A 21,942-nucleotide genomic window follows, 5' to 3' on the forward strand; every position below is an offset into this window, starting at 1 on the left:
GTCAGTTTAAACATCTGCTGTTGCAGAACCGGTTATGGACAGCAGGGGGAGACATTGTAGAGAGATAATCTGTGCCGAGCAAACTGCTGAATTCAGCCGAATGTTTCTGTACCTGACCCATATCCCACCAATCCCTGCACAATCATGTGTCTATACACACTCAGTGAACACTTTATTCGGTCCCACCTGCACTGAATAAAGCAGCCACTGGAAGAGTCTAATCTGCACTGCAACTCAATAAATTAATTAATTTAACAGTCCGGTGCGTCCACTCCCACCCCACCCATGGCAGACCACTTTTGGCCCCCAACACTCTTGCCCGGCACATCCCCTTTAAACTTTCCTTCGTCTCCCCTTCAAACGAAGCCCTCCTCACGGGGATGCGTGAGGAGAAACTGATCATCACTGTCCATCCCATCCCTGCCCTCATCATTTTATAAACTTCCGGTGAGGTCTCCCCTCAGCCCCCGGAGAAAACGATCCAGTTCTGTCCGCCCTCTCCATACAGCTCAATCTCTACCATCCCCTGGTGTTGCTGCAGGCTTTTCCTTGTAAACCAGGGGACCCCACCCTTTTCTAGGCCATGGTCCGATTCAGCAAGGGGTCTCCCTGGACCCCAGGGTGGGAAACGCTGGTGTAAACACAAGAGATTCTGCAGCTGTTGCTGACTCTTCCAGAGCAACACACACAAAATGTTGGAGGATCTATTGTTCGCTCATTATGCGCCACGTCGTCTGGCGCAGGCAATCGCGGCCTTCGATCAAGATTGTACTTGGCAAATTTTTCTGCAGAAGTGGTTTGCCATTGCTATCTCTGGGTTGTGACTTTACAAGACACGTGACCCCAGCCATTGTCAATACTCCCGAGACTGTCTGCCTGGCGTCAGTAGTCACATAACCAGGACTTGTGATATGCATCAGCTGCTCGTCTGACCATCCACCACCTACTCCCACGGCTTCACGTGACCCTGATCGGAGGGTCTACACCCAGCCCAAGGGTGACCTGCAGGCGAGTGGAGGAAAGGAGCACCTTACATCTCCTTTGGTAGAGACGTATCTCCACCTCATCACCCTGGGAACTATGGAAAGAGATAAGCAGTCACGTTTATTCATTTCCATATTTGAATGAACATACCTATTTACTCACTGTGTTAATTATGTTCAATAATTTTATTTTTAATGAAAAACAGTCCTGGTGAAGGGTCTCGGCCCGAAACGTCGACTGTTTATTCATCTCCACAGACGCTGCCTGACCTGCTGAGTTCCCTCATTTTGAGTCTGTTGCCCCAGAAGTCTTTCGTTATACCTGTACCTCACCAGATATGGACATGAGAATACACTGGAAATGACGTGATTTTTAATTGGAACTGTGACAGTCAGGACATATTTGCAAACAGTTTATCGAAGGCTTTCTTCTCTGGTTCACTTCAGTTATAACCTCACTTCGTTCCAGCAAATGCTTTGCTGATCCACATTCCAATGCCTGCCGTCTCTTGTGTTCTCATTCTTCCTCACACCAGCAAGGTGACGGAGCAACTTCAGAAACCTTTGGCCAGCCCACAGCTGGAGTACAGTGTCCAGTTCTGGTCTCCACACTACAGAAAGGAGGTGACGTTGCTCGGGATGGAGCGTTTCGGTTACAAGGAGAGACCGGAGAGGCAGCGTCTGTTCTCCCTGGAGTGGGGGAGGCTCTGGAAAGACCTGATGGAGGGGGCTGGGGTGGGGTGGGGGGGTGATTCAAGAATCACATCGCGATCGAGCTGTCCTATCTGGTCGCCATGGCAATGAGGAAGCCGGGCCCAAGAGGAGGTGAACCAACTTGGCCTGGACTCACTCAGAGGGTCGTTTGAACCGGAGCAAGTTTTTCTTGATAGGACGCTGTCGGGCGACTGCGGGGAAATATTCAGTTAGTTGCTCAGGGGATGAACAGATCACTGGCAAATAGGTGGCTGGGGAGGTGGGGATCAGTGGTTGGCTATCAGCTGAGGATTCTGGTTCACTAGGCCTTGAACAGTAGGCCTTGTAGGACTGGAACAATGGCAGGCAAAGTGAGGGAGGTGAAACGGGTGTGATAATGGCAGGAGGTGACAGAAGGCAATATGGAGTATAGGGTACCAATGGCAGGACAGAGTGAGGAGCCTGCACTGGGGGGACCAGAAGGAGAGCCCTCACACACTGGCAACCGTCCTGGAGATGGTCTTGATGTGGGTGCTGCAGGCTGACTCTGTTGGCTCCTCAGCAAAGGCCAAACGGAGCGAGCTGGACAGGGAACGCCGGAAGACCTGGCGGAAGTCACGGCCAGCGAAGACATAGAGGATGGGGTTCAGGGCGCTGTTGAGGGAGGCTAGGCCCACGGACAACGTATCCCAGATGAAGGCCACTTGATGTTTGAAGAAAGCCTGAGCTAGGCCGCAGATGTGGTACGGGAGCCAGCAGATGAAAAAGGCGGCAACTACAAATGCAATGAGGCGGATAGGCTTCCTGGTCTTGCTGGACTTGGCAAACTTGCCCCTCTGCAGCTTCTGGCCGATCAAGAGGTAGCAGGATGCCATGATGAGGAAGGGGAAGATGAAGGCAAAGAGGGCCCGTGTCACCTCCACCAACTCCCTGGTCCGGTCTCCAAAATATGTCCCGGCGTAGTTAATGGTGCAGAAAATTAAGCCGAGCTCAGAATCTATGTTCATCTGCCGTGTCAGCAGAGTGGGCAGGCACATGAGGAAGGCGAGGCCCCAGGCCCCAAGGCAGGCCGCACGCACCCAAGGCAGGGACCGGTGAGTCTGGGACCAGATGGGCCTAGTGACGGCCAGAGAGCGGTCGATGCTGATCATGGTCAATAGGAAGACACTCGCGTACATGTTGAGGATGATGGCCAAGGGAAGGAGCTTACAGAGGACGTTGTCTCTCGGCCAGGTGTTTACCAGGGCAATGTTAGCCATCTGGAAGGGGAGGCTGAGGCAGTAGGTCAGGTCTGCCACAGCCAGGTTCAGGAACCACACCGTGTTGACACTCCGCTTCATCTTGAAGCCTGTCACCCAGATGACAGCACCATTGCCAGGGACCCCCAACAGGAAAGTGAGGGCGTAGACAAAGATGGACAAGCTGGAAGATGCTGGCAGTTGGGTCCTGTTATCCATAATTAAGATCTCATCGGTGTAGTTTTCAAAGAAAGTGGTATTGAAAAAGTAATCATTTCCAGAATAGTCCATGCTGAGCCTGGAAGAGAAGATATTGTGGAGGTGAGAGAGGTTGGGAATGGAAGGAGGGGACAAGAAGAGAGATGGGTGGGGGAAAGAAGAGGGAAGGAGAGATAGGGAGGAAAAGAGGGAAGATCGGGTCAAAAAGAGAGGTGCATGGGAGGGGAGAGGTAAGTGAAGATGATGGAGGATGAAAGGGAAGAGAAGGTAGAAAGGGAGGAGGAGGAGAATGAATAACAGAGGAGGAACTGAAACGGGTGGATGAGGAGGTGAGAAGGGAAGGTGTGAAGGGAAGAGAGATGGATGGGTAAGGGGAGGATGATGGGTCCTGAAAGGAGGAAGGAGGGGCAAAGAAGACGGGGAAGGGAGGATAGGTGAAGATTGGTGAAAATGACAGGGGATGAGAAATGAGGACAGATGAGGCAAGGGAAGAAGAGAGAAATGGGAGTGGGAGGGAGTAGACAAGATGAGGGGAGGAGGGGAGGGGAGGGGAGGGGAAGAGGGAGGGGAGGGGGAAGAAGGAAGGGGAGGGGAAATGGGAAAGAGAGAAGGATGAGGAAAGTGGAGGGTGAAGGAGACAGGGAGGAGGAGGAAGAAAGAAGAGAGGAGGGGAAGGGAAGAGGAGGAAGAGGAGAAAGGGGAGAGGATTGGGAGGACGTTGGAGGAAGGGGAGGAGGTGGAGGGAAGCGGTGGAGCAGGGAGGTTGAGGAAGAGGAAGGAAGAAGAAGAACGAGGGGAAAAAGGAAGAGAGAAGGTAAGGAGAAGGAGGGTAGGGAAGGAAGAGCAGGAGGGAAGGGGAGGAGGAGGGGAAGAGAGGGAAGGAAGAGAGAAGGGGAGGAAGAGGAAGGGATGCAAGGGAGGGGTACAGGGAGGAGGAGGGTGGAAAGAGAGGAAGTGAAGGAAGAAAGAGGGGAGGAAGAGGAGGGAAGGAATGGAAAGGGTTGGAAGGGAAGAAGAGGAGGAGGGAAAAGATAGGTGAACAGAAGGGAAGGGGAGGGTGAACAGGACTGGGAGTTGTAGGGAAGGGAAGGAGGGGAGGAAAAAAAGAGGGATTGGAAGAGCAGAGAGGGGGAGGAAGAGGGGTGAAGGGGAGGAGAAGAGAAGGGAGGAGGAGGGAAGGTGAGGAGGAGGGAAGGGGAGGGGAGGGAAAGGGAGGGTAGGAGGAGGGAAGCAGAAGGGGGGGTAGGGGAGAGAAGGGGACGAGGAGGGAAAGGGAGGGAGGAGTAGGGGAGGAGGAGGGTAGGGGAGAGGAGGGAAGAGGAGGAGGAGGGAAGGGGAGGGGAGGAGGAGGGATGGGGAGGAGGAGGGAAGGGGAGGAGGAGGGAAGGGGAGGGGAGGAGGAGGGATGGGGAGGAGGAGGGGGAAGAGGAGTTAAGCTGGAAGCATTGTGTAGGAGATGGAAATGGAGGGGTGAAGCTAAAGGGAAGGAGGGAAGGGGTAGAGATGGGGTGCAGTGATGGGAGGTTGCAGTAAGCGTCAGGGACAAGCAAAGAGAAACGGGGACAGAGGATGTGAGGTGGAGTGGGGGAACGGTTGAATGCAGGAACGGTGGAAAGAATAAGGAGGGAAAGAGGGGAATGTGAGTGACAAAGGGTGGAGGGGTAGGGGAAGAGATGGAGAGGTGGGATGAACAAAAAAGGGTGGGGTGAAGGTTTGAAGTGGGTGGGACAGAGATGGGTCCAAGGTGGAGTTAGGGAGAACATAGGCCAAGGACAACAGAGGTGGGGGGTGAAATGGGAGGGAAAGGGTGGGGTGGAAGAGGGGATGGGAGGGGAAATGATCAGGAGACAGGGAGGGGCAAGGAAGAAGGTGCCAGGACAGGAAAGGGAAAGGAGAATCGGTAGTGGGAATGCTGAAGGGCTGGAAGTGGAGGGGAAATGAATGGATGGAGGTGTGGGGAGGGAACACGGGGAACTGGTGAGGAAAGAGGCAGCAAAATGATGGAAGAAGGAGAATGGGGGAAGAGGGAGGAGATGGGGAAAATGGATGGTGAAGAGGAAGAAATTGGCATAAGAGGGAGTGGAGATGTGGAAGGAGGAAAGGGGGAAAGAAGGGGTAAGTAAAAGAGGGAAGGGGAGTGGGGGTGAGAGGATGAAAGGCAAGATGGAGGTGAAGAGGGGAATGAAAGAGAAAAAGAGAGGGAACAGGAAGAGAGAGGGAAGAAGAGAAAGAGGGAAACATGAGAGGGAAAAGGAAAGTGGGGGAAGAAGAGAATGCAGGAAGAAGGAGAAAGAGAGAAAGAGAAAGCGGAGGAGTGTGAAAGAGGAAGAGGGAAAAGGGGAAAGATGGACAGAAGAAGAGAATGGGGAAGAGAAAGAGGGAGAAGGAAAAGGGGAAAGACAGAGGGGAAGGAGAAAGAAAATGGCATTGCAGAGAGGATAGAGGAAATATAAATTGGGAAGAGGGAGGGAAGAAGGGGATGAGGAAGAGCTGGGAAGAAGGGAGAAGAGGGAGGAAGGAGAGGTGGGAAAGGAAGGGAAATGTGGGGAGGAAAGGGAAAGGGGGAGAGGGAGGAATATGAGAGAGGAAGAGGGGGAGGGGAGCGAGGATGTCGAGTACAGAAGGAACAGGGAGGGGAGGGGAATGGGAGTGAGCAGGGAGAGAGATGGGGATTGAACAAGGGAAAGGGGTGAAGGTGGAAAAGAAGGGTAAGGGGGAAAGACAGAGAGGATGGAGGTCACAACCATCTCCCCCCTCACTGCCCCTCCTGCCCCACGACGCTCACTCCTCACCAGCCCGCACATGGCGCATTGGCTCTCCTCCCTGTCAGCCCCCTCCAGCCCCACAGCAGAGACGGGAAATGGACGGGGAAGGGGAAGAAAGTGGCCTTCAGCGTGACGCTCCCTCCTCACCTCCTCACCCTCAGCACGGCACTCCCTCCTCACCGAAATGAACGCAGTGCGCTCTTCCATCCTCCCCTCCCCACACCCACCCCCCGCACCCTCCCCACCATTCCTCATCCGTTGCCGGCCCCTAGGGACCCCAGCTCCGGCATCCCTTCCTGGGACCCCACCAACTCACCTTGGAGCCTGCTCCCCGTCTCGATGAAGTTCAGCCTCCCCGTAATCTCCGGCTCACTCCGTCCCCCGGGCAGCAGAGAGTTGCACCCAGATCCCAAACCGTTGCGACCACAGCAACCAATCCTGGACTGAACCGTGCAGAAACGAACAGAATCGCTGTCCTCCGCCCCCGGGAGAGCAGGGAAGGTGGAACAGGACGCTGGTGCGGGAGAGGTCCGGAGAGTGGAGTGGGTCCCGTCTGAGGCTGACAAACATTGATTTTGGCACTTTTTTAAAATCCCTGTCGTCAGGTTTGTCAGGTCAGTTCCTCAAACTGAAGTCAGCTGGGGACGGCAAGGCGTTGCAGAGAAACCACAGCAGTTCCTGAATGAAAGAAAAAAGTGTAGACGTCCCATCACACGTTCCTGCGGTTAGTCACAGCGTGAAGCTCCCCCCCCCCCCCCCCCACACCGTCCCATCACACTCTCCCGGGATCCGACTTAGAGTGACGCTCCCTCCACACGTCTGATCACACACTCCCGGTGTGGAGCTGGAAGATTAAGTCAATGGGGTGTGGAGCGGGGAGATTGGTGGTGTGGGAGATATTCACAGTCATCAGTCACGAGATGCTGCCTGTTTGGCTCAGCTGGGGTCCACCATTGCGAGTTGTGGTTGTGTGCAAGAACTTTGGTTGTTGAGAGAGAGGCCGATCCCTCTGGAAGCAGAGGAACTCCTGCTGTACTGCTGGGTCGGTGGCAAGAGGTGTCTGTGCAACTGTGAGGCGCAAAGGAGCAAAGACTGTGACACTCCCATCATGAACACTTGCTGAACTCCCTCCACTTCCCAGTTCCCTGGGTGAAGAAAATACCTTGGACATTTTATTTTAAAAGTTTGGGCAGCCCACAGTTGACCTCGGTGAGAAGATCTTCTCCCAAGCTCTGAACCCGCACAGGAGACCATCACTATCTTTGCCCCTAACCCCCACCCCATGCATCTCCCCTTTCCTGGGCCGTGGGCTTGTTGTCCAAGCAATCGTTTCTCTTTTTTTCCTACAAAGCACTCCTGACGTCCGCTTTAATTTTAGTGGTACAGTGTTTGCGGCAAACAATATTCATAAGACTATGTTTATATTAAGATATAAGATGAAAATGAAATAAATAAAATATATACCCAAAGGATTCAAAGTACATTTATTATCAAAAGATCTACAAATTATGCAACTTTGAGATTTGTCTGCTTCCACACACCACAAAGCAAGGAACACGAAACAACCCAATTAAAATATAAAGACCAACCCCCAATGGGCATAGAGAGAAGGTGACGGGGGTTGGGGGGGGGGATCCTTGCAAACAATGGAAGCGAGCATTCCAAAACAGATTGAATCCTTGGATCCAAATCCCTGGAGCACCTGGAAAACCCAAAACCCTCCGCATCGGTTCATCATTTCAGCGGGACAAATTGCCGAAAAGTTCACAGACATGAAGCACAGCAGCAAGTGGCCCTCAGCGCCAGAGAGAGAGGAGTAAACATCGCGGGATATACATTGTTTTTTTACATACCTACAGACACACACACACATATATGTACACTGTATATACCTTTGTGTGTGTGCGTGTGTGTGTGCGTGTGTGCGTGTGTGTGAGTGTGTTATTATGTATGTGTCTGTCTATATTGCATATTATACCCCACTGCCTGCCTTCTCCACTTTAAAAAACTTCCCATAGTGGACAAAATGGACAACCTCTGTGTGTGTATGTGCACATATATGTAAATATTTTTGATTTATCTATTTATTTATTGGGGTTTGGCATGGCACAGTCCCTTCAGCCCTTCGAGCTGCGCCGCCCAGCAATCCCCCGATTTAATCCCAGCCTGACCACAAAACAATTTGTAATGACCAAACTAAACTGCTAACTCTCTTACTCCTTTCCCCCTCCCTCCCACTCCCGCCTCTCCCATGCCTCTTCTCGCACATCTCCCTCCTTCTCTCCCTGTCTCCTCCCTCTCCCCCTTCTCTCCATCCCTCCCTTTTCCTCTCCCTCCCTCCATCTCCACTCACTCCCTTTTCCCCCACTTTCCTTTCCCTCCACTTCCTCCACCTCTCCCTAACTCCCCCCACCCTCACAACTGGTTTCCATGGAAGTCGTCCTATGAGCAGTCAACTGAATGAGAGGAGGATAGTGATCCTAAGGTATTTATCTCTGGATCAAGAGGAGGGAGATGTTGGTCAGAAGAAACTACAGTCTAATCAAGGACAGGAGAAGCAGACGGACTAGTTGTCTCTGTTCCCCACCCCCTCCCCCCCACCTTTAGTGGACTCTGAACTGATTCTTGCTCTTGGACAATCTAATCAGAGCAATTGAATGTGGACACAAGGAACTTCAGGTAAATCTGAGACCATCCTCAGACGAGAAGATAAAATGCCAGCCCTACCAAAGAAGCGATCTGTAATCCTGTAAGACACTGTCTGGGTTGCCTCACTTAATTGGTTTGGAACAAAAGTGAGTGAGCTGCCCCAGACAGACACAGCAAGCCCCTTCCCCAAAGGTTCTAGCTCCCCCATACATGCCAGGAACTAATATAACTTGGATTTTAATTAATTACTATATTAATCAGTTTGGAACCATATCAAGGGCCTGTTTCTGTGCTGTCCTTTTATAATGTTCTCTGTTGGTCTCTCCTTACGCTGTAACTTTCTAAGAGAAACAATCAAACTTGGACAACTCTCCCTGTAGCTAAATCCCTCAGGTCCAGGCAGCATTCTGGTGAATTTCGTGACTCTCTCCAAACCCTTCCCGGAGTGCATTGAGCTCTCCAAGTGTGAATGAAGTGAAGTTTTATGTAGCTGCATCACCACTTTTGACTTTTATATTCAACACCACGACCAAAGAAGGCAATGTGCCATACACCACCTTTAACACAAGCCAAAATAGAACTCAGGAAGGGAATGAGGAAACCTGGGAGGGGCCATGAAATGTCCTTGCCAATTAGGATGCCCAAGGCTTTCTATACATACATCGAGAACAAGAGGATACCTGGGGAGAAGGTGGGATCACTCAAGGGTAAAGAAAGGAAAGTTTGCTTGGATACAGAAAACTTAGTCAGGTTCCTAGTGAGTACTTTGCTTCTGTATTTACCAAGGAAAGGATATGGAGGACCAGGAGATCAGTGCTGAGTATATATTTATATGTTAGGTTTTATAGAAGTCAAGGAGGAGGAAGTGTTGGGCCTCCTAATATTAAGGTGGATCGATCCCCTGGGCCTGATGGGATTTACCCCAGGGTATTGAAGGAGGAAAGAGATGAGATTGCCGGGGCCTTTACCAGTAGCTTTGTGAGCTCTCTGGACACAGGCAAGGTCCCGGAGGACTGGCGAGTGGCTAATGTTGTACCTCCGTTTAAGAAGGGAACGTATAGACTGATGAGTCTCTCGTCAGTTGCAGGGGAATTGCTGAAGGAAATTCTTGGGGATAGGATATATGAGCCTTTGGAAACTCACGGTATAATTAGGGAGAGCCAGCATGGATTTGTGAGGGGCAGATCATGCCTTACCAACTTGATTGAGTCTTTTGACAAGGTGATGAGAGAGATCGATGAGGGTAGGGCGGTGGATGTTCTCTACATGGATTTTAGTAAGGTGTTTGACAAAGTCCCTCATGGGAGACTGATCCTGAAGATTAGGATGCAGGGGGTCCATGGCGAATTGGATTCAGAACCAGTTTGGGCATCGAGGACAGAGGGTAATGGCTGAAGGGACTTATTTGGGCTGGAGGACGGTAATTAGTAGAGTTCCGCAGGAACACAGGGATTGGTACTGGGACCTCCGCTGTTTGACCTGGATGAAAATGTACTGGGTTAGTAAATTTGCCGATGATACCAAGATACCAAGGAGGATGAACTTAGAGCCTGGATTAGTATGTGGAACTATGATGTTGTCGCCATGACAGAGACTTGGATGTCTCAGGGGCAGAAATGGCTGCTGGGTGAGCCAGGCTTTAGATGTTTCAAAAAGGACAGGGAGGGAGGCAAAAGAGGTGGGGGAGAGGCACAGTTAATCAGGGTTGGTATCATGGTTGCAGAAAAGGAGGAAGTCATGGAGGGATTGTCTACTGAGTCATTGTTGGTGGAAGTCAGAAACAGGAAGCAGGCAATCACTCTGCTCAATCACGAGGAACTTTGCAGATGCTGGAATTTCAAGCAACACACATAAAAGTTGCTGGTGAACGCAGCAGGCCAGGCAGCATCTCTGGGAGGAGGTACAGTCGACGTTTCGGACCGAGACCCTTCGTCAGGACTAACTGAAGGAAGAGCTAGTAAAAGATTTGAAAGTTGGAGTGGGAGGGGGAGATCCAAAATGATAGGAGAAGACAGGAGGGGGAGGGATGGAGCCAAGAGCTGGACAGGTGATTGGCAAAAGGGATATGAGAGGATTACGGGACAGGAGGTCCAGGGAGAAAGAAAAGGGGGAGGGGGGAAAAACCCAGAGGATAGGCAAGGGGTATAGTGAGAGGGACAGAGGGCGAAAAAGGAGAGAGAGAAAGAATGTGTGTATATAAATAAATAACGGATGGGGTACGAGGGGGAGGTGGGGCATTAGCGGAAGTTTGAGAAGTCAGTGTTCATGCCATCAGGTTGGAGTCTACCCAGACGGAATATAGGGTGTTGTTCCCCCAACCTGAGTGTGGCTTCATCTTTACAGTAGATGAGGTCGTGGATAGACATATCAGAATTGGAATGGGACGTGGAATTAAAATGTGTGGCCACTGGGATATCCTGCTTTCTCTGGCGGACAGAGCTTAAGTGTTCAGCAAAACGATCTCCCAGTTTGCGTCGGGTCTCGCCATATACAGAAGGACGCATCGGGAGCACCGGACACAGTATATCACCCCGTCCAACTCACAGGTGAAGTGTCGCCTCACCTGGAAGGACTGTTTGGGGCTCTGAATGGTGGTAAGGGAGGAAGTGTAAGGGCATGTGTAGCACTTGTTCCGCTTACACGGATAAGTGCCAAGAGGGAGATCAGTGGGGAGGGATGGGGGGGACAAATGGACAAGGGAGTTGCGTAGGGAGCGATCCCTGCGGAAAGCAGAGAGAGAGGGGAGGGAAAGATGTGCTTAGTGGTGGAATCCCGTTGGAGGTCGCGGAAGTTACAGAGAATAATATGCTGGACACGGAGGCTGGTGGGGTGGTAGGTGAGGACAAGGGAAACCCTATTCCTAGTGGGGTGGCGGGAGGATGGGGTGAGAGCAGATGTGCATGAAATGGGGGAGATGCGTTTGAGAGCAGAGTTGATGGTGGAGGAAGCGAAGCCCCTTTCTTTAAAAAAGGAGGACATCGCCCTCGTCCTGGAATGAAAAGCCTCATCCTGAGAGCAGATGCGGTGGTTCCTCCAAACTAAAGGTGTAGTCATGGGCACCCGTATGGGTCCCAGCTATGCCTGCCTTTTTGTTGCCTTTGTGGAACAATCTATGTTCCAAACCTATTCTGGTATCTGTCCCCCCACTTTTCCTTCGCTACGTCGATGACTGCATTGACGCTGCTTCCTGCACGCATGCTGAGCTCGTTGACTTCATTAATTTCGCCTCCAACTTTCACCCTGGCCTCAAGTTCACCTGGTCCATTTCTGACACCTCCCACCCCTTTCTAGATCTTTCTGTCTCTATCTCTGGAGACAGCTTATCTACTGATGTCTACTATAAGCCTAGTGACTCTCACAGCTATCTGGACTATTCCTCTTCTCACCCTGTCTCTTGAAAAAACGCCATCCCCTTCTCGCAATTCCTCCGTCTCCACCACATCTGCTCTCAGGATAAGGCTTTTCATTCCAGGACAAGTGAGATGTCCTCCTTTTTTAAAGAAAGGGGCTTCCCTTCCTCCACCATCAACTCTGCTCTCAAATGCATCTCCCCCATTTCACACACATCTGCTATGTCTATTCATGGCCTCCTCTACTGTAAAGATGAAGCCACACTCAGGTTGGAGGAACAACACCTTATATTCCGTCTGGGTAGCCTCTAACCTGATGGCATGAACATTGACTTCTCAAACGTTCGCTAATGCCCCACCTCCTCCTCATACCCCATCCATTATTTATTTATAAATATACACACATTCTTTTTCTCACTCTCCTTTTTCTCCCTCTGTCCCTCTCACTATACCCCTTGACCATCCTCTGGGCTTCACCCCTCCCCCTTTCTTTCTCCCTAGGCCTCCTGTCCCATGATCCTCTCATATCCCTTTTGCCAATCACCTGTCCAGCTCTTGGTTCCATCCCTCCCCACTTTCAAATCTCTTACTAACTCTTCCTTCAGTTACTCCTGACGAAGGGTCTCGACCCGAAACGTCGACTGTACCTCTTCCTAGAGATGCTGCCTGGCCTGCTGCGTTCACCAGCAACTTCTGTGTGAATAACTCTACTGGGTGTTTTTTATAAATCCTGCAATAGTAACACAGACATCGAGGAGCAGATAGGGAAGCAGATTCTGTAATGGTGCAACAATAATAGGGTTGTTGTGATGGGTGATTTTAACTTTCCTAATATTGACTGGCATCTCCTTAGAGAAAAGGGTTTAGATGGAGTGGAGTTTGTTAGGTTTCTACGGGAAGGTTTCCTGATGCAATATTTGATATGCCAACTAGAGGAGAGGCTGTACTTGATCTGGTATTGGGAAATGAACCTGGTCCGGTGGCAGGTCTCTCAGTGAGAGGACATTTTGGAGGTCGTGATCACAACTCTATCTCCTTTACCATGGCGCTGGAGAAGGATGGGAGCTGTAAACATTTAATTGGGGTAGGGGGAAATATGATGCAGGAACTTGGGAACATAAATTGGGAGCAGCAGTTCTCAGGGAAATGCACAGCAGAAATGTGCCAAATGTTCAGAGAACGTTTACATGGCATACTGCATAGGCATGTTCCACTGAGACAGGGAAAGGATGACAGGGTAAAACACCCAAGGTGCACAAAAGATATGGAAAATCTAGTTGAGAAGAAAAGAAAAGCTTACAAAAGTTTCAAGATGCTAGGTACTGTTAGAGAGCTAGAAAATTACAAGGGTGCCGGGAAGGAGCTCAAGAATGAAATGAGGAGAGCTAGAAGGGCCATGAAAAGGCCTTGCTGAGCAGGATTGAGGAAAACTCCAAGGCATTCTACAAGCAAGTGAAGAGCAAGAGGATGAGCCGTGTGAGAATAGGAACAATCAGGAGTGAGAGTGGAGAGACGTGCATGGAGTCAGAGGAGGAAGCTGAGGAACTGGATGAATACTTTGCTTCAGTATTCACCAGTAAAAAGGACCCTGGCAATTGTGGGGATAACTTAAAGTGGACTGAAATGCTTGAGTGTGTAGATAGCAAGAATGAGTATGTGCTGGAGCTTTTGAAAGGTATTATGTTAGATAAGTCACCGGAACCAAGCGGGATATACCCAAATCTACTGTGGGAAGCAAGGGAGGAAACTGCTGAGCCTCTGGCGATGATATTTGCATTATCAATAGGGAATGAAGAAGTACCGGAGGATTGGAAGCTTGCAAACGTTGTTCCCTTGTTCAGGAAGGAAGTAGACAAAACCCAGGGAATTATAGACAAGTACGTTTGTAAGTCTTACTTCAGTGGTGGGCAAGTTGTTAGAGAAGATTGAGAGGCAGTTTTTTTGAGTATTTGGAGGATATAATCTAATTTGGGATAGTCAGCATGGCTTTATCAAGGGCAGGTCAAGCCTTACGAACCTGATTGAATTCTTTAAGGATGTAACAAAACACATTGATGAAGGTAGAGCAGTGAATGTAATGTGTATGGATTTCAGTAAGGCAGTTGATAAGGTTCCCCATGCGAGGTTCAATCAGAAAGTAACGAAGCATGGGATATAAGGAGACCTTGCTTTGTGGATCCAGAATTGGTTTGACCAAAGAAGGCAAAAGGTGGTTGTGGATGGTTCGTAGTCTGCATGGAGGACGGTGACCACTGGTGTTCTGAGGGATCTGTTCTGGGATCCCTCCTCTTTGTGATTTTTATAAATGACCTGGATGAGGAAGTAGAAGCGTGGGTTGGTAATAAGTTTGTTGATGATACAAAAGTTGGGGGTGTTGTGGATAGTCTGGAGGGTTGACAGAGGTTACAACTCGACATCAATAGGATCCAAAACTGGGCTGAGAAGTGGCAAATGGAGTTCAGCCCCAATAAGTGTGAAATGATTCATTTCAGTAGGTCAAATTTGAAGACAGAGCATAACATTAACGGTAAGGCTCTCGGCAGTGTGGAGGATCAGCGAGATCTTGGGATCCATGTCCCTAGGACACTCAACCTGCTGCGTGGGTTGACAATGTTGCTAAGAAGGCATATAGTGTGTTGGCCTTTATCAACTGTGGACTTCAGATCAACAGCCGTGACGTAATGTTACATCTATATGTAATACCCTGGGAAAGGTTTCACTGATATATTTAAGGTGGAGATGGATAGGTTTGGGATGCATCAGAGCATCAACGGTTAACAGGGAGAAAGCAGGAGATTGGAGGTGAGAGGAATCATAATCGATGTAAAGGTGGAGCAGACTCAACAGGCCTCATGGCCTAATTCTGCTCCTATGCCTTGAGGCCTCCTGCTTCAGTTCTGAATGCAAGTTCACAATCACCATTCATCGTCATATTCCGGAGCAGTTTACCGTGAGGTTCCTTGTTAAATGCCTTACTGAAGTCCATGTGGACAACAGCCACTCTCCTACCCTTGCCGATCGCCTTCGGCATCTCCTGAAAAAGCTCAGCCGAGCCTGTCTGCCATGACCTGCTCTGTAAAAGGCCATGCTCACATCCCTCCTCTTCATTGACTGGGGGTCTCTCAGGACACCCAGCACCACCAGCTCCTTAATCTCAGCATTCCCGTGCAAATTAGCAAGGCCCACACCATGCTCACTACCTTTCTTGTCCTTTTCCATGCTAGATTCCAACACAAGTTAGTCGCACAGTACCCCACCCCTGTCCAGTTATTCCAAACATCAGCACCTCCCTCGGTTCCCGACCCTCAAGTCCTCAAAAAGGTGGCGTCCGTCATTAAGGACCCCTCATCACCCAGGCCACGCCTTGTTCTCATTGATACCATCGGGAAGGAGGTACAGAAGCCTGAAGTCACACACTCAATGATTCAGGAACAGCTTCTTCCCATCTGCCATCAGATCTCTGAATAGGCATTGAACCCAGGAACACTACCTCACTGCTTTTTTATTTCTATTTTTGCACTACTTATTGAATTTAACTATTATATATATATACTTGCTGTAATTCAGTTTTTTCTCTATTGTTTGTGTTGCAATGCATTGTACACAGTCAATAAATTTCACAATATATGCCAGAGATTCTGATTCTGGTTCAATGCAATACCTTGGGATTCTCTTTTATCCCACTCACCAAGGAGACTTTTGGCCACCTTCTTGAGTTCTATCCTGCATACATTTGTCTCTCATCCTCACTGAGGGGTCGTTCTCTGATAACTGCTGTGGGATTGGACCCAAGGATCCACTGTCAAGCCTGTGTGGGATGCCGTCAGTTTAAACATCTGCTGTTGCAGAACCGGTTATGGACAGCAGGGGGAGACATTGTAGAGAGATAATCTGTGCCGAGCAAACTGCTGAATTCAGCCGAATGTTTCTGTACCTGACCCATATCCCACCAATCCCTGCACAATCATGTGTCTATACACACTCAGTGAACACTTTATTCGGTCCCACCTGCACTGAATAAAGCAGCCACTGGAAGAGTCTAATCTGCACTGCAACTCAATAAATTAATTAATTTAACAGTCCGGTGCGTCCACTCCCACCCCACCCATGGCAGACCACTTTTGGCCCCCAACACTCTTGCCCGGCACATCCCCTTTAAACTTTCCTTCGTCTCCCCTTCAAACGAAGCCCTCCTCACGGGGATGCGTGAGGAGAAACTGATCATCACTGTCCATCCCATCCCTGCCCTCATCATTTTATAAACTTCCGTAAGGTCTCCCCTCAGCCCCCGGAGAAAACGATCCAGTTCTGTTTGCCCTCCCCATACAGCTCGATCTCTACCCACCCCTGGTGTTGCTGCAGGCTTTTCCTTGTAAACCAGGGGACCCCACCCTTTTCTAGGCCATGGTCCGATTCAGCAAGGGGTCTCCCCGGACCCCCGGGTGGGAAACGCTGGTGTAAACACAAGAGATTCTGCAGCTGTTGCTGACTCTTCCAGAGCAACACACACAAAATGTTGGAGGATCTATAGTTCGCTCATTATGCGCCACGTCGTCTGGCGCAGGCAATCGCGGCCTTCGATCAAGATTGTACTTGGCAAATTTTTCTGCAGAAGTGGTTTGCCATTGCTATCTCTGGGTTGTGACTTTACAAGACACGTGACCCCAGCCGTTGTCAATACTCTTCCAAGACTGTCTGCCTGGCGTCAGTGGTCACATAACCAGGACTTGTGATATGCATCAGCTGCTCGTCTGACCATCCACCACCTACTCCCACGGCTTCACGTGACCCTGATCGGAGGGTCTACACCCAGCCCAAGGGTGACCTGCAGGCGAGTGGAGGAAAGGAGCACCTTACATCTCCTTTGGTAGAGACGTATCTCCACCTCATCATCCTAGGAACTATGGAAAGAGATAAGCAGTCACGTTTATTCATTTCCATATTTGAATGAACATACCTATTTACTCACTGTGTTAATTATGTTTAATAATTTTATTTTTAATGAAAAACAGTCCTGGTGAAGGGTCTCAGCCCGAAACGTCGACTGTTTATTCATCTCCACAGACGCTGCCTGACCTGCTGAGTTCCCTCATTTTGAGTCTGTTGCCCCAGAAGTCTTTCGTTATACCTGTACCTCACCAGATATGGACATGAGAATACACTGGAAATGACGTGATTTTTAATTGGAACTGTGACAGTCAGGACATATTTGCAAACAGTTTATCGAAGGCTTTCTTCTCTGGTTCACTTCAGTTATAACCTCACTTCGTTCCAGCAAATGCTTTGCTGATCCACATTCCAATAGCTGCCATCTCTTGTGTTCTCATTCTTCCTCACACCAGCAAGGTGACGGAGCAACTTCAGAAACCTTTGGCCAGCCCACAGCTGGAGTACAGTGTCCAGTTCTGGTCTCCACACTACAGGAAGGAGGTGACGTTGCCCGGGATGGAGCGTTTCGGTTACGAGGAGCGACCGGAGAGGCAGCGTCTGTTCTCTGGAAAGACCTGATGGGGGGGGCTGGGGTGGGGTGAGGTGGGGGGGTGGGTCAAGAATCACATCGCGATCGAGCTGTCCTATCTGGTCGCCATGGCAATGAGGAAGCCGGGCCCAAGAGGAGGTGAACCAACTTGGCCTGGACTCACTCAGAGGGTCGTTTGAACTGGGGCAAGTTTTTCTTGATAGGACGCTGTCGGGCGACTGCGGGGAAATATTCAGTTAGCTGCTCAGGGGATGAACAGATCACCGGCAAATAGGTGGCTGGGGAGGGGGGGATCAGTGGTTGGCTATCAGCCGAGAATTCTGGTTCACTAGGCCTTGAACAGTAGGCCTTGTAGGACTGGAACAATGGCAGGCAAAGCGGGGGAGGTGAAATGGGTGTGATAATGGCGGGAGGTGACAGAAGGCAATATGGAGTATAGGGTACCAATAACAGGACAGAGCGAGGAGCCTGCACTGGGGGGACCAGAGGGAGAGCCCTCACACACTGGCAACCGTCCTGGAGATGGTCTTGATGTGGGTGCTGCAGGCTGACTCTGTTGGCTCCTCAGCAAAGGCCAAACGGAGCGAGCTGGACAGGGAGCGCCGGAAGACCTGGCGGAAGTCACGGCCAGCGAAGACATAGAGGATGGGGTTCAGGGCGCTGTTGAGGGAGGCTAGGCCAACGGACAACGTATCCCAGATGAAGGCCACTTGATGTTTGAAGAAAGCCTGAGCTAGGCCGCAGATGTGGTATGGGAGCCAGCAGATGAAAAAGGCGGCAACTACAAATGCAATGAGGCGGATAGGCTTCCTGGTCTTGCTGGACTTGGCAAACTTGCCCCTCTGCAGCTTTCGGCCGATCAGAAGGTAGCAGGATGCCATGATGAGGAAGGGGAAGATGAAGGCAAAGAGGGCCCGTGTCACCTCCACCACCTCCACCACCTCCCTGGTCCGGTCTCCAAAATATGTCCCGGTGTAGTTAATGGTGCAGAAAATTAAGCCGAACTCAGAATCTATGTTCATCTGCCGTGTCAGCAGAGTGGGCAGGCACATGAGGAAGGCGAGGCTCCAGGCCCCAAGGCAGGCCGCACGCACCCAAGGCAGGGACCGGTGAGTCTGGGACCAGATGGGCCTAGTGACGGCCAGACAGCGGTCGATGCTGATCAGGGTCAATAGGAAGACACTGGCGTACATGTTGAGGACGATGGCCGAGGGAAGGAGCTTACAGAGGACATTGTCTCTCGGCCAGGTGTTTTCCAGGGCAACTTTAGCCATCTGGAAGGGGAGGGTGAGGCAGTAGGTCAGGTCTGCCACAGCCAGGTTCAGGAACCACACCGTGTTGACACTTCGCTTCATCTTGAAGCCTGTCACCCAGATGACAGCACCGTTGCCAGGGACCCCCAACAGGAAAGTGAGGGCGTAGACAAAGATGGACAAGATGGAGGATGCTGGCAGATGGGTCCTATAATCCACAGGTAAGTTCTCATAGGAGTAGTTTTCAAAGGAAGTTGTGTTGTAAAAGTAATAATCTCCAGAATAGTCCATGCTGAGCTGGAAGAGAAGATATTGTGGAGGTGAGAGAGGTTGGGAGTGGAGGGAGGGGACAAGAAGAGAGATGGGTGAGGGAAAGAAAAGGGAAGGAGAGAGATGGGTGAGGGGAAAAAGGAGGCAGGGAGAGATAGGGAGGGAAAAGAGGGAAGATAGGGTAAAAAGAGAGCTTCATGGGAGAGGAGAGGTAGGTAAAGATGATGGAGGCCAAAAGGGGAGTGAAGGGAGAAAGGGAGGGGGAGTGGAATGAACAACAGAGGAGGAACTGAAACGGCTGGATGAGGAGGTCCGAAGGGAGGATGTGAAGGGAAGAGAGGTGGATGGGTAAGGGGAGGATGGTGGGGCAGAGGAGACAGGGAAGGGAGGACAGGTGAAGATTGGTGAAGATGATGGGGGATGAGGAATGAGGATAGATGAGGGAAGGAAAGAGGAGAGAAATGGGAGAGGGAGGGAGTAGACAAGGTGAGGGGAGGAGGGGAGAGAAGTGGAAGATGGAGGGCGAGGGGGAAGAGGGAAGGGGAGGGGAAATGGGAAGGAGAGAAGGATGAGGGAAGGGGAGAGTGAAGGAGACGGGGATGATGAAAAAGAAAGAGGGGAGGAGGGGAAGGGAAGAGGAGGAAGAGGAAGAGGAGAAAGGGGAGGGGGTGGGGAGGACATGAGAGGAAGGGGTGGAAGAGAAAGGGAAGGGGAGGAGGAGGTGGGAATGGGAGGGGAGGAGGAGGGAAGAGGTGGAGGAGGAAGGGTGAGGAAGAGGGAGGAAGAAGAAGAGTGAGGGGAAAAAGGAAGAGGGAGGGGAAGGAGGAAGATGGAATGGGAGGAGGAGGAGAGGGTGCAAGGAAGTGCAGGGTGTACAGGGAGGAGGAGGGTGGAAAGGGAGGAGGTAAAGGAAGAAAGAGGGGAGGAAGAGAAGGGCAGGAATGGGAAGGGCTAGAAGGGAAGGGAAGAAGAGGAGGAGGGAAGGGGTAGGTGAACAGGAGGGAAGGGGAGGGTGAACAGGACTGGGAGTTGTAGGGAACGGAAGGAAGGGAGGATAAAAGAGGGAGTGGAAGAAGAGAGTGGGAGGAAGAGGAGGGAGGGGAAGGAAGAGCAGTGAAGGGGAGAAGAGAAGGGGAGGAGGAGGGAATGGGAGGGGAGGAGGAGGGAATGGGAGGGGAGGAGGAGGGATGGGGATGGGGAGGAGGAGGGAAGGGGAGGGGGAGGAGGGAAGGGGAGGGGAGGAGGAGGGAAGGGGAGGGGAGGAGGAGGGATGGGGATGGGGAGGGGGAAGAAGAGTTAAGCTGGAAGCATTGCGTAGGAGACGGAAATGGAGGGGTGAAGCTAAAGGGAAGGAGGGAAGGGGTGAGATGGGGTGCAGTGATGGGAGGTTGCAGTAAGTGTCAGGGACAAGCAAAGAGAAACGGGGACAGAGGATGTGAGATGGAGTGGGGAAAAGGTTTGAATGCAGGAATGATGAAAAGAATAAGGAGGGAAAGAGGGGAAGGTGAGTGACAAAGGGTGGAGGGGGTAGGGGAAGAGATGGAGAGGTGGGAAAAACAAAAAAGGGTGGGGTGAAGGTTTGAAGGGGGTGGGAAGGAGACGGATCCTAGGTGGAGTTACGGAGAACATAGGCCAAGGACAACAGAGGTCGGGGGTGAAATGGGAGGGAAAAGGTGGGGTGGAAGAGGGGATCGGAGGGGGATGGAGAGAAGAAGAGAACTGGGAAGAGAAAGAGGGAGAGGGAAAAGGGGAAAGACAGAGGGGAAGGAGGAAGAAAATGGGAAGAGGGAGGGAAGAAGGGGATGAGGAAGAGCTGGGAAGAGGGGAGAAGAGGGAGGAAGGAGAGGTGGGAAAGGAAGGGAAATGTGGGGAGGAAAGGGAAAGGGGAGAGGGAGGAATATGAGAGAGGAAGAGGGGAAGGGGAGCGAGGATGTCGAGTACAGAAGGAACAGGGAGGGGAGGGGAATGGGAGTGAGCAGGGAGAGAGATGGGGATTGAACAAGGGAAAGAGGTGAAGGTGGAAAAGAAGGGTAAGGGCAGGGTAAGGGGAAAAGACAGAAAGGATGGAGGTCACAACCATCTCCCCCTCACTGCCCCTCCTGCCCCACAACGCTCACTCCTCACCAGCCCGCACATGGCGCATTGGCTCTCCTCCCTGTCAGCCCCCTCCAGCCCCACAGCAGAGACGGGAAATGGACGGGGAAGGGGAAGAAAGTGGCCTTCAGCGTGACGCTCCCTCTTCACCTCCTCACCCTCAGCACGGCACTCCCTCCTCACCGAAATCAACGCAGTGCGCTCCTCCATCCTCCCCTCTCCACACCCACCCCCCGCACCCTCCCCACCATTCATCATCCGCTGCCGGCCCCGAGGGACCCCAGCTCCGGCATTCCTTCCTGGGACCCCACCAACTCACCTTGGAGCCTGCTCCCCGTCTCGATGAAGTTCAGCCTCCCTGTAATCTCCGGCTCACTCCGTCCCCCGGGCAGCAGAGAGTTGCACCCAGATCCCAAACTGTTGCGACCACAGCAACCAATCCTGGACTGAACCGTGCAGAAATGAACGGAATCGCTGTCCGCCGCCCCCGGGACAGCAGGGAAGATGGAACAGGACGCTGGTGCGGGAGAGGTCCGGAGAGTGGAGTGGGTCCCGTCTGAGGCTGACAAACACGTCGTTATGATTTCGTCATATTCTTTAATATCTGGTGTCCGGTTTATCAGCTCAGTTCCTCAAACTGAACTCAGTTGCGGACGGCAAGGGATTGAAAACAAATCACAGCAGTTTCTGAATGAGAGAAAGTGTAAATCTCCCATCACATATTCCTGCGGTGAAGCACAGAGTGAAGCTCCCCACCCCGTCCCATCACACTCTCCTGTGGTCAGATACAGAGTGAAGCTCCCTCCACACCGTCCCATCACACACTCCCGGGGTCAGACACAGAGTGAAGCTCCCTCCGTACCGTCCCATCACACACTTCTGGGGTCAGACACAGTGTGAAGCTCCCTCCACACCGTCCCATCACACACCCCCCGGGTCAGACACAGAG

General features: G+C 51.4%; 1 protein-coding gene across 2 annotated transcripts; it reads right to left on the reverse strand.

The window, feature by feature from the left end:
• Window positions 1-1,175: 1,175 nt before the first annotated feature.
• LOC134338704 (C3a anaphylatoxin chemotactic receptor-like) lies at window positions 1,176-21,538 on the reverse strand. 2 transcript variants are annotated; one of them, XM_063034749.1, is made up of 3 exons: window positions 21,313-21,327; window positions 6,215-6,576; window positions 1,176-3,212 (listed from the first exon to the last, which is right to left on the reverse strand). In XM_063034749.1, the coding sequence occupies exon 3, from the start codon at window positions 3,203-3,205 to the stop codon at window positions 2,168-2,170; it is 1,038 nt and encodes a 345-aa protein (XP_062890819.1). In that variant the 5' UTR covers window positions 3,206-3,212; window positions 6,215-6,576; window positions 21,313-21,327; the 3' UTR covers window positions 1,176-2,167. The 2 variants fall into 2 exon arrangements, with proteins under 2 accessions (XP_062890819.1, XP_062890817.1); XM_063034747.1 differs by lacking the exons at window positions 1,176-3,212; window positions 6,215-6,576 and adding an exon at window positions 17,484-18,926 and having other exon boundaries at window positions 21,313-21,538.
• Between the last annotated feature and the right edge of the window lie 404 nt (window positions 21,539-21,942).

Source organism: Mobula hypostoma, chromosome 28, assembly GCF_963921235.1.
Source record: "Mobula hypostoma chromosome 28, sMobHyp1.1, whole genome shotgun sequence".
NCBI lineage: Eukaryota > Metazoa > Chordata > Chondrichthyes > Myliobatiformes > Myliobatidae > Mobula > Mobula hypostoma.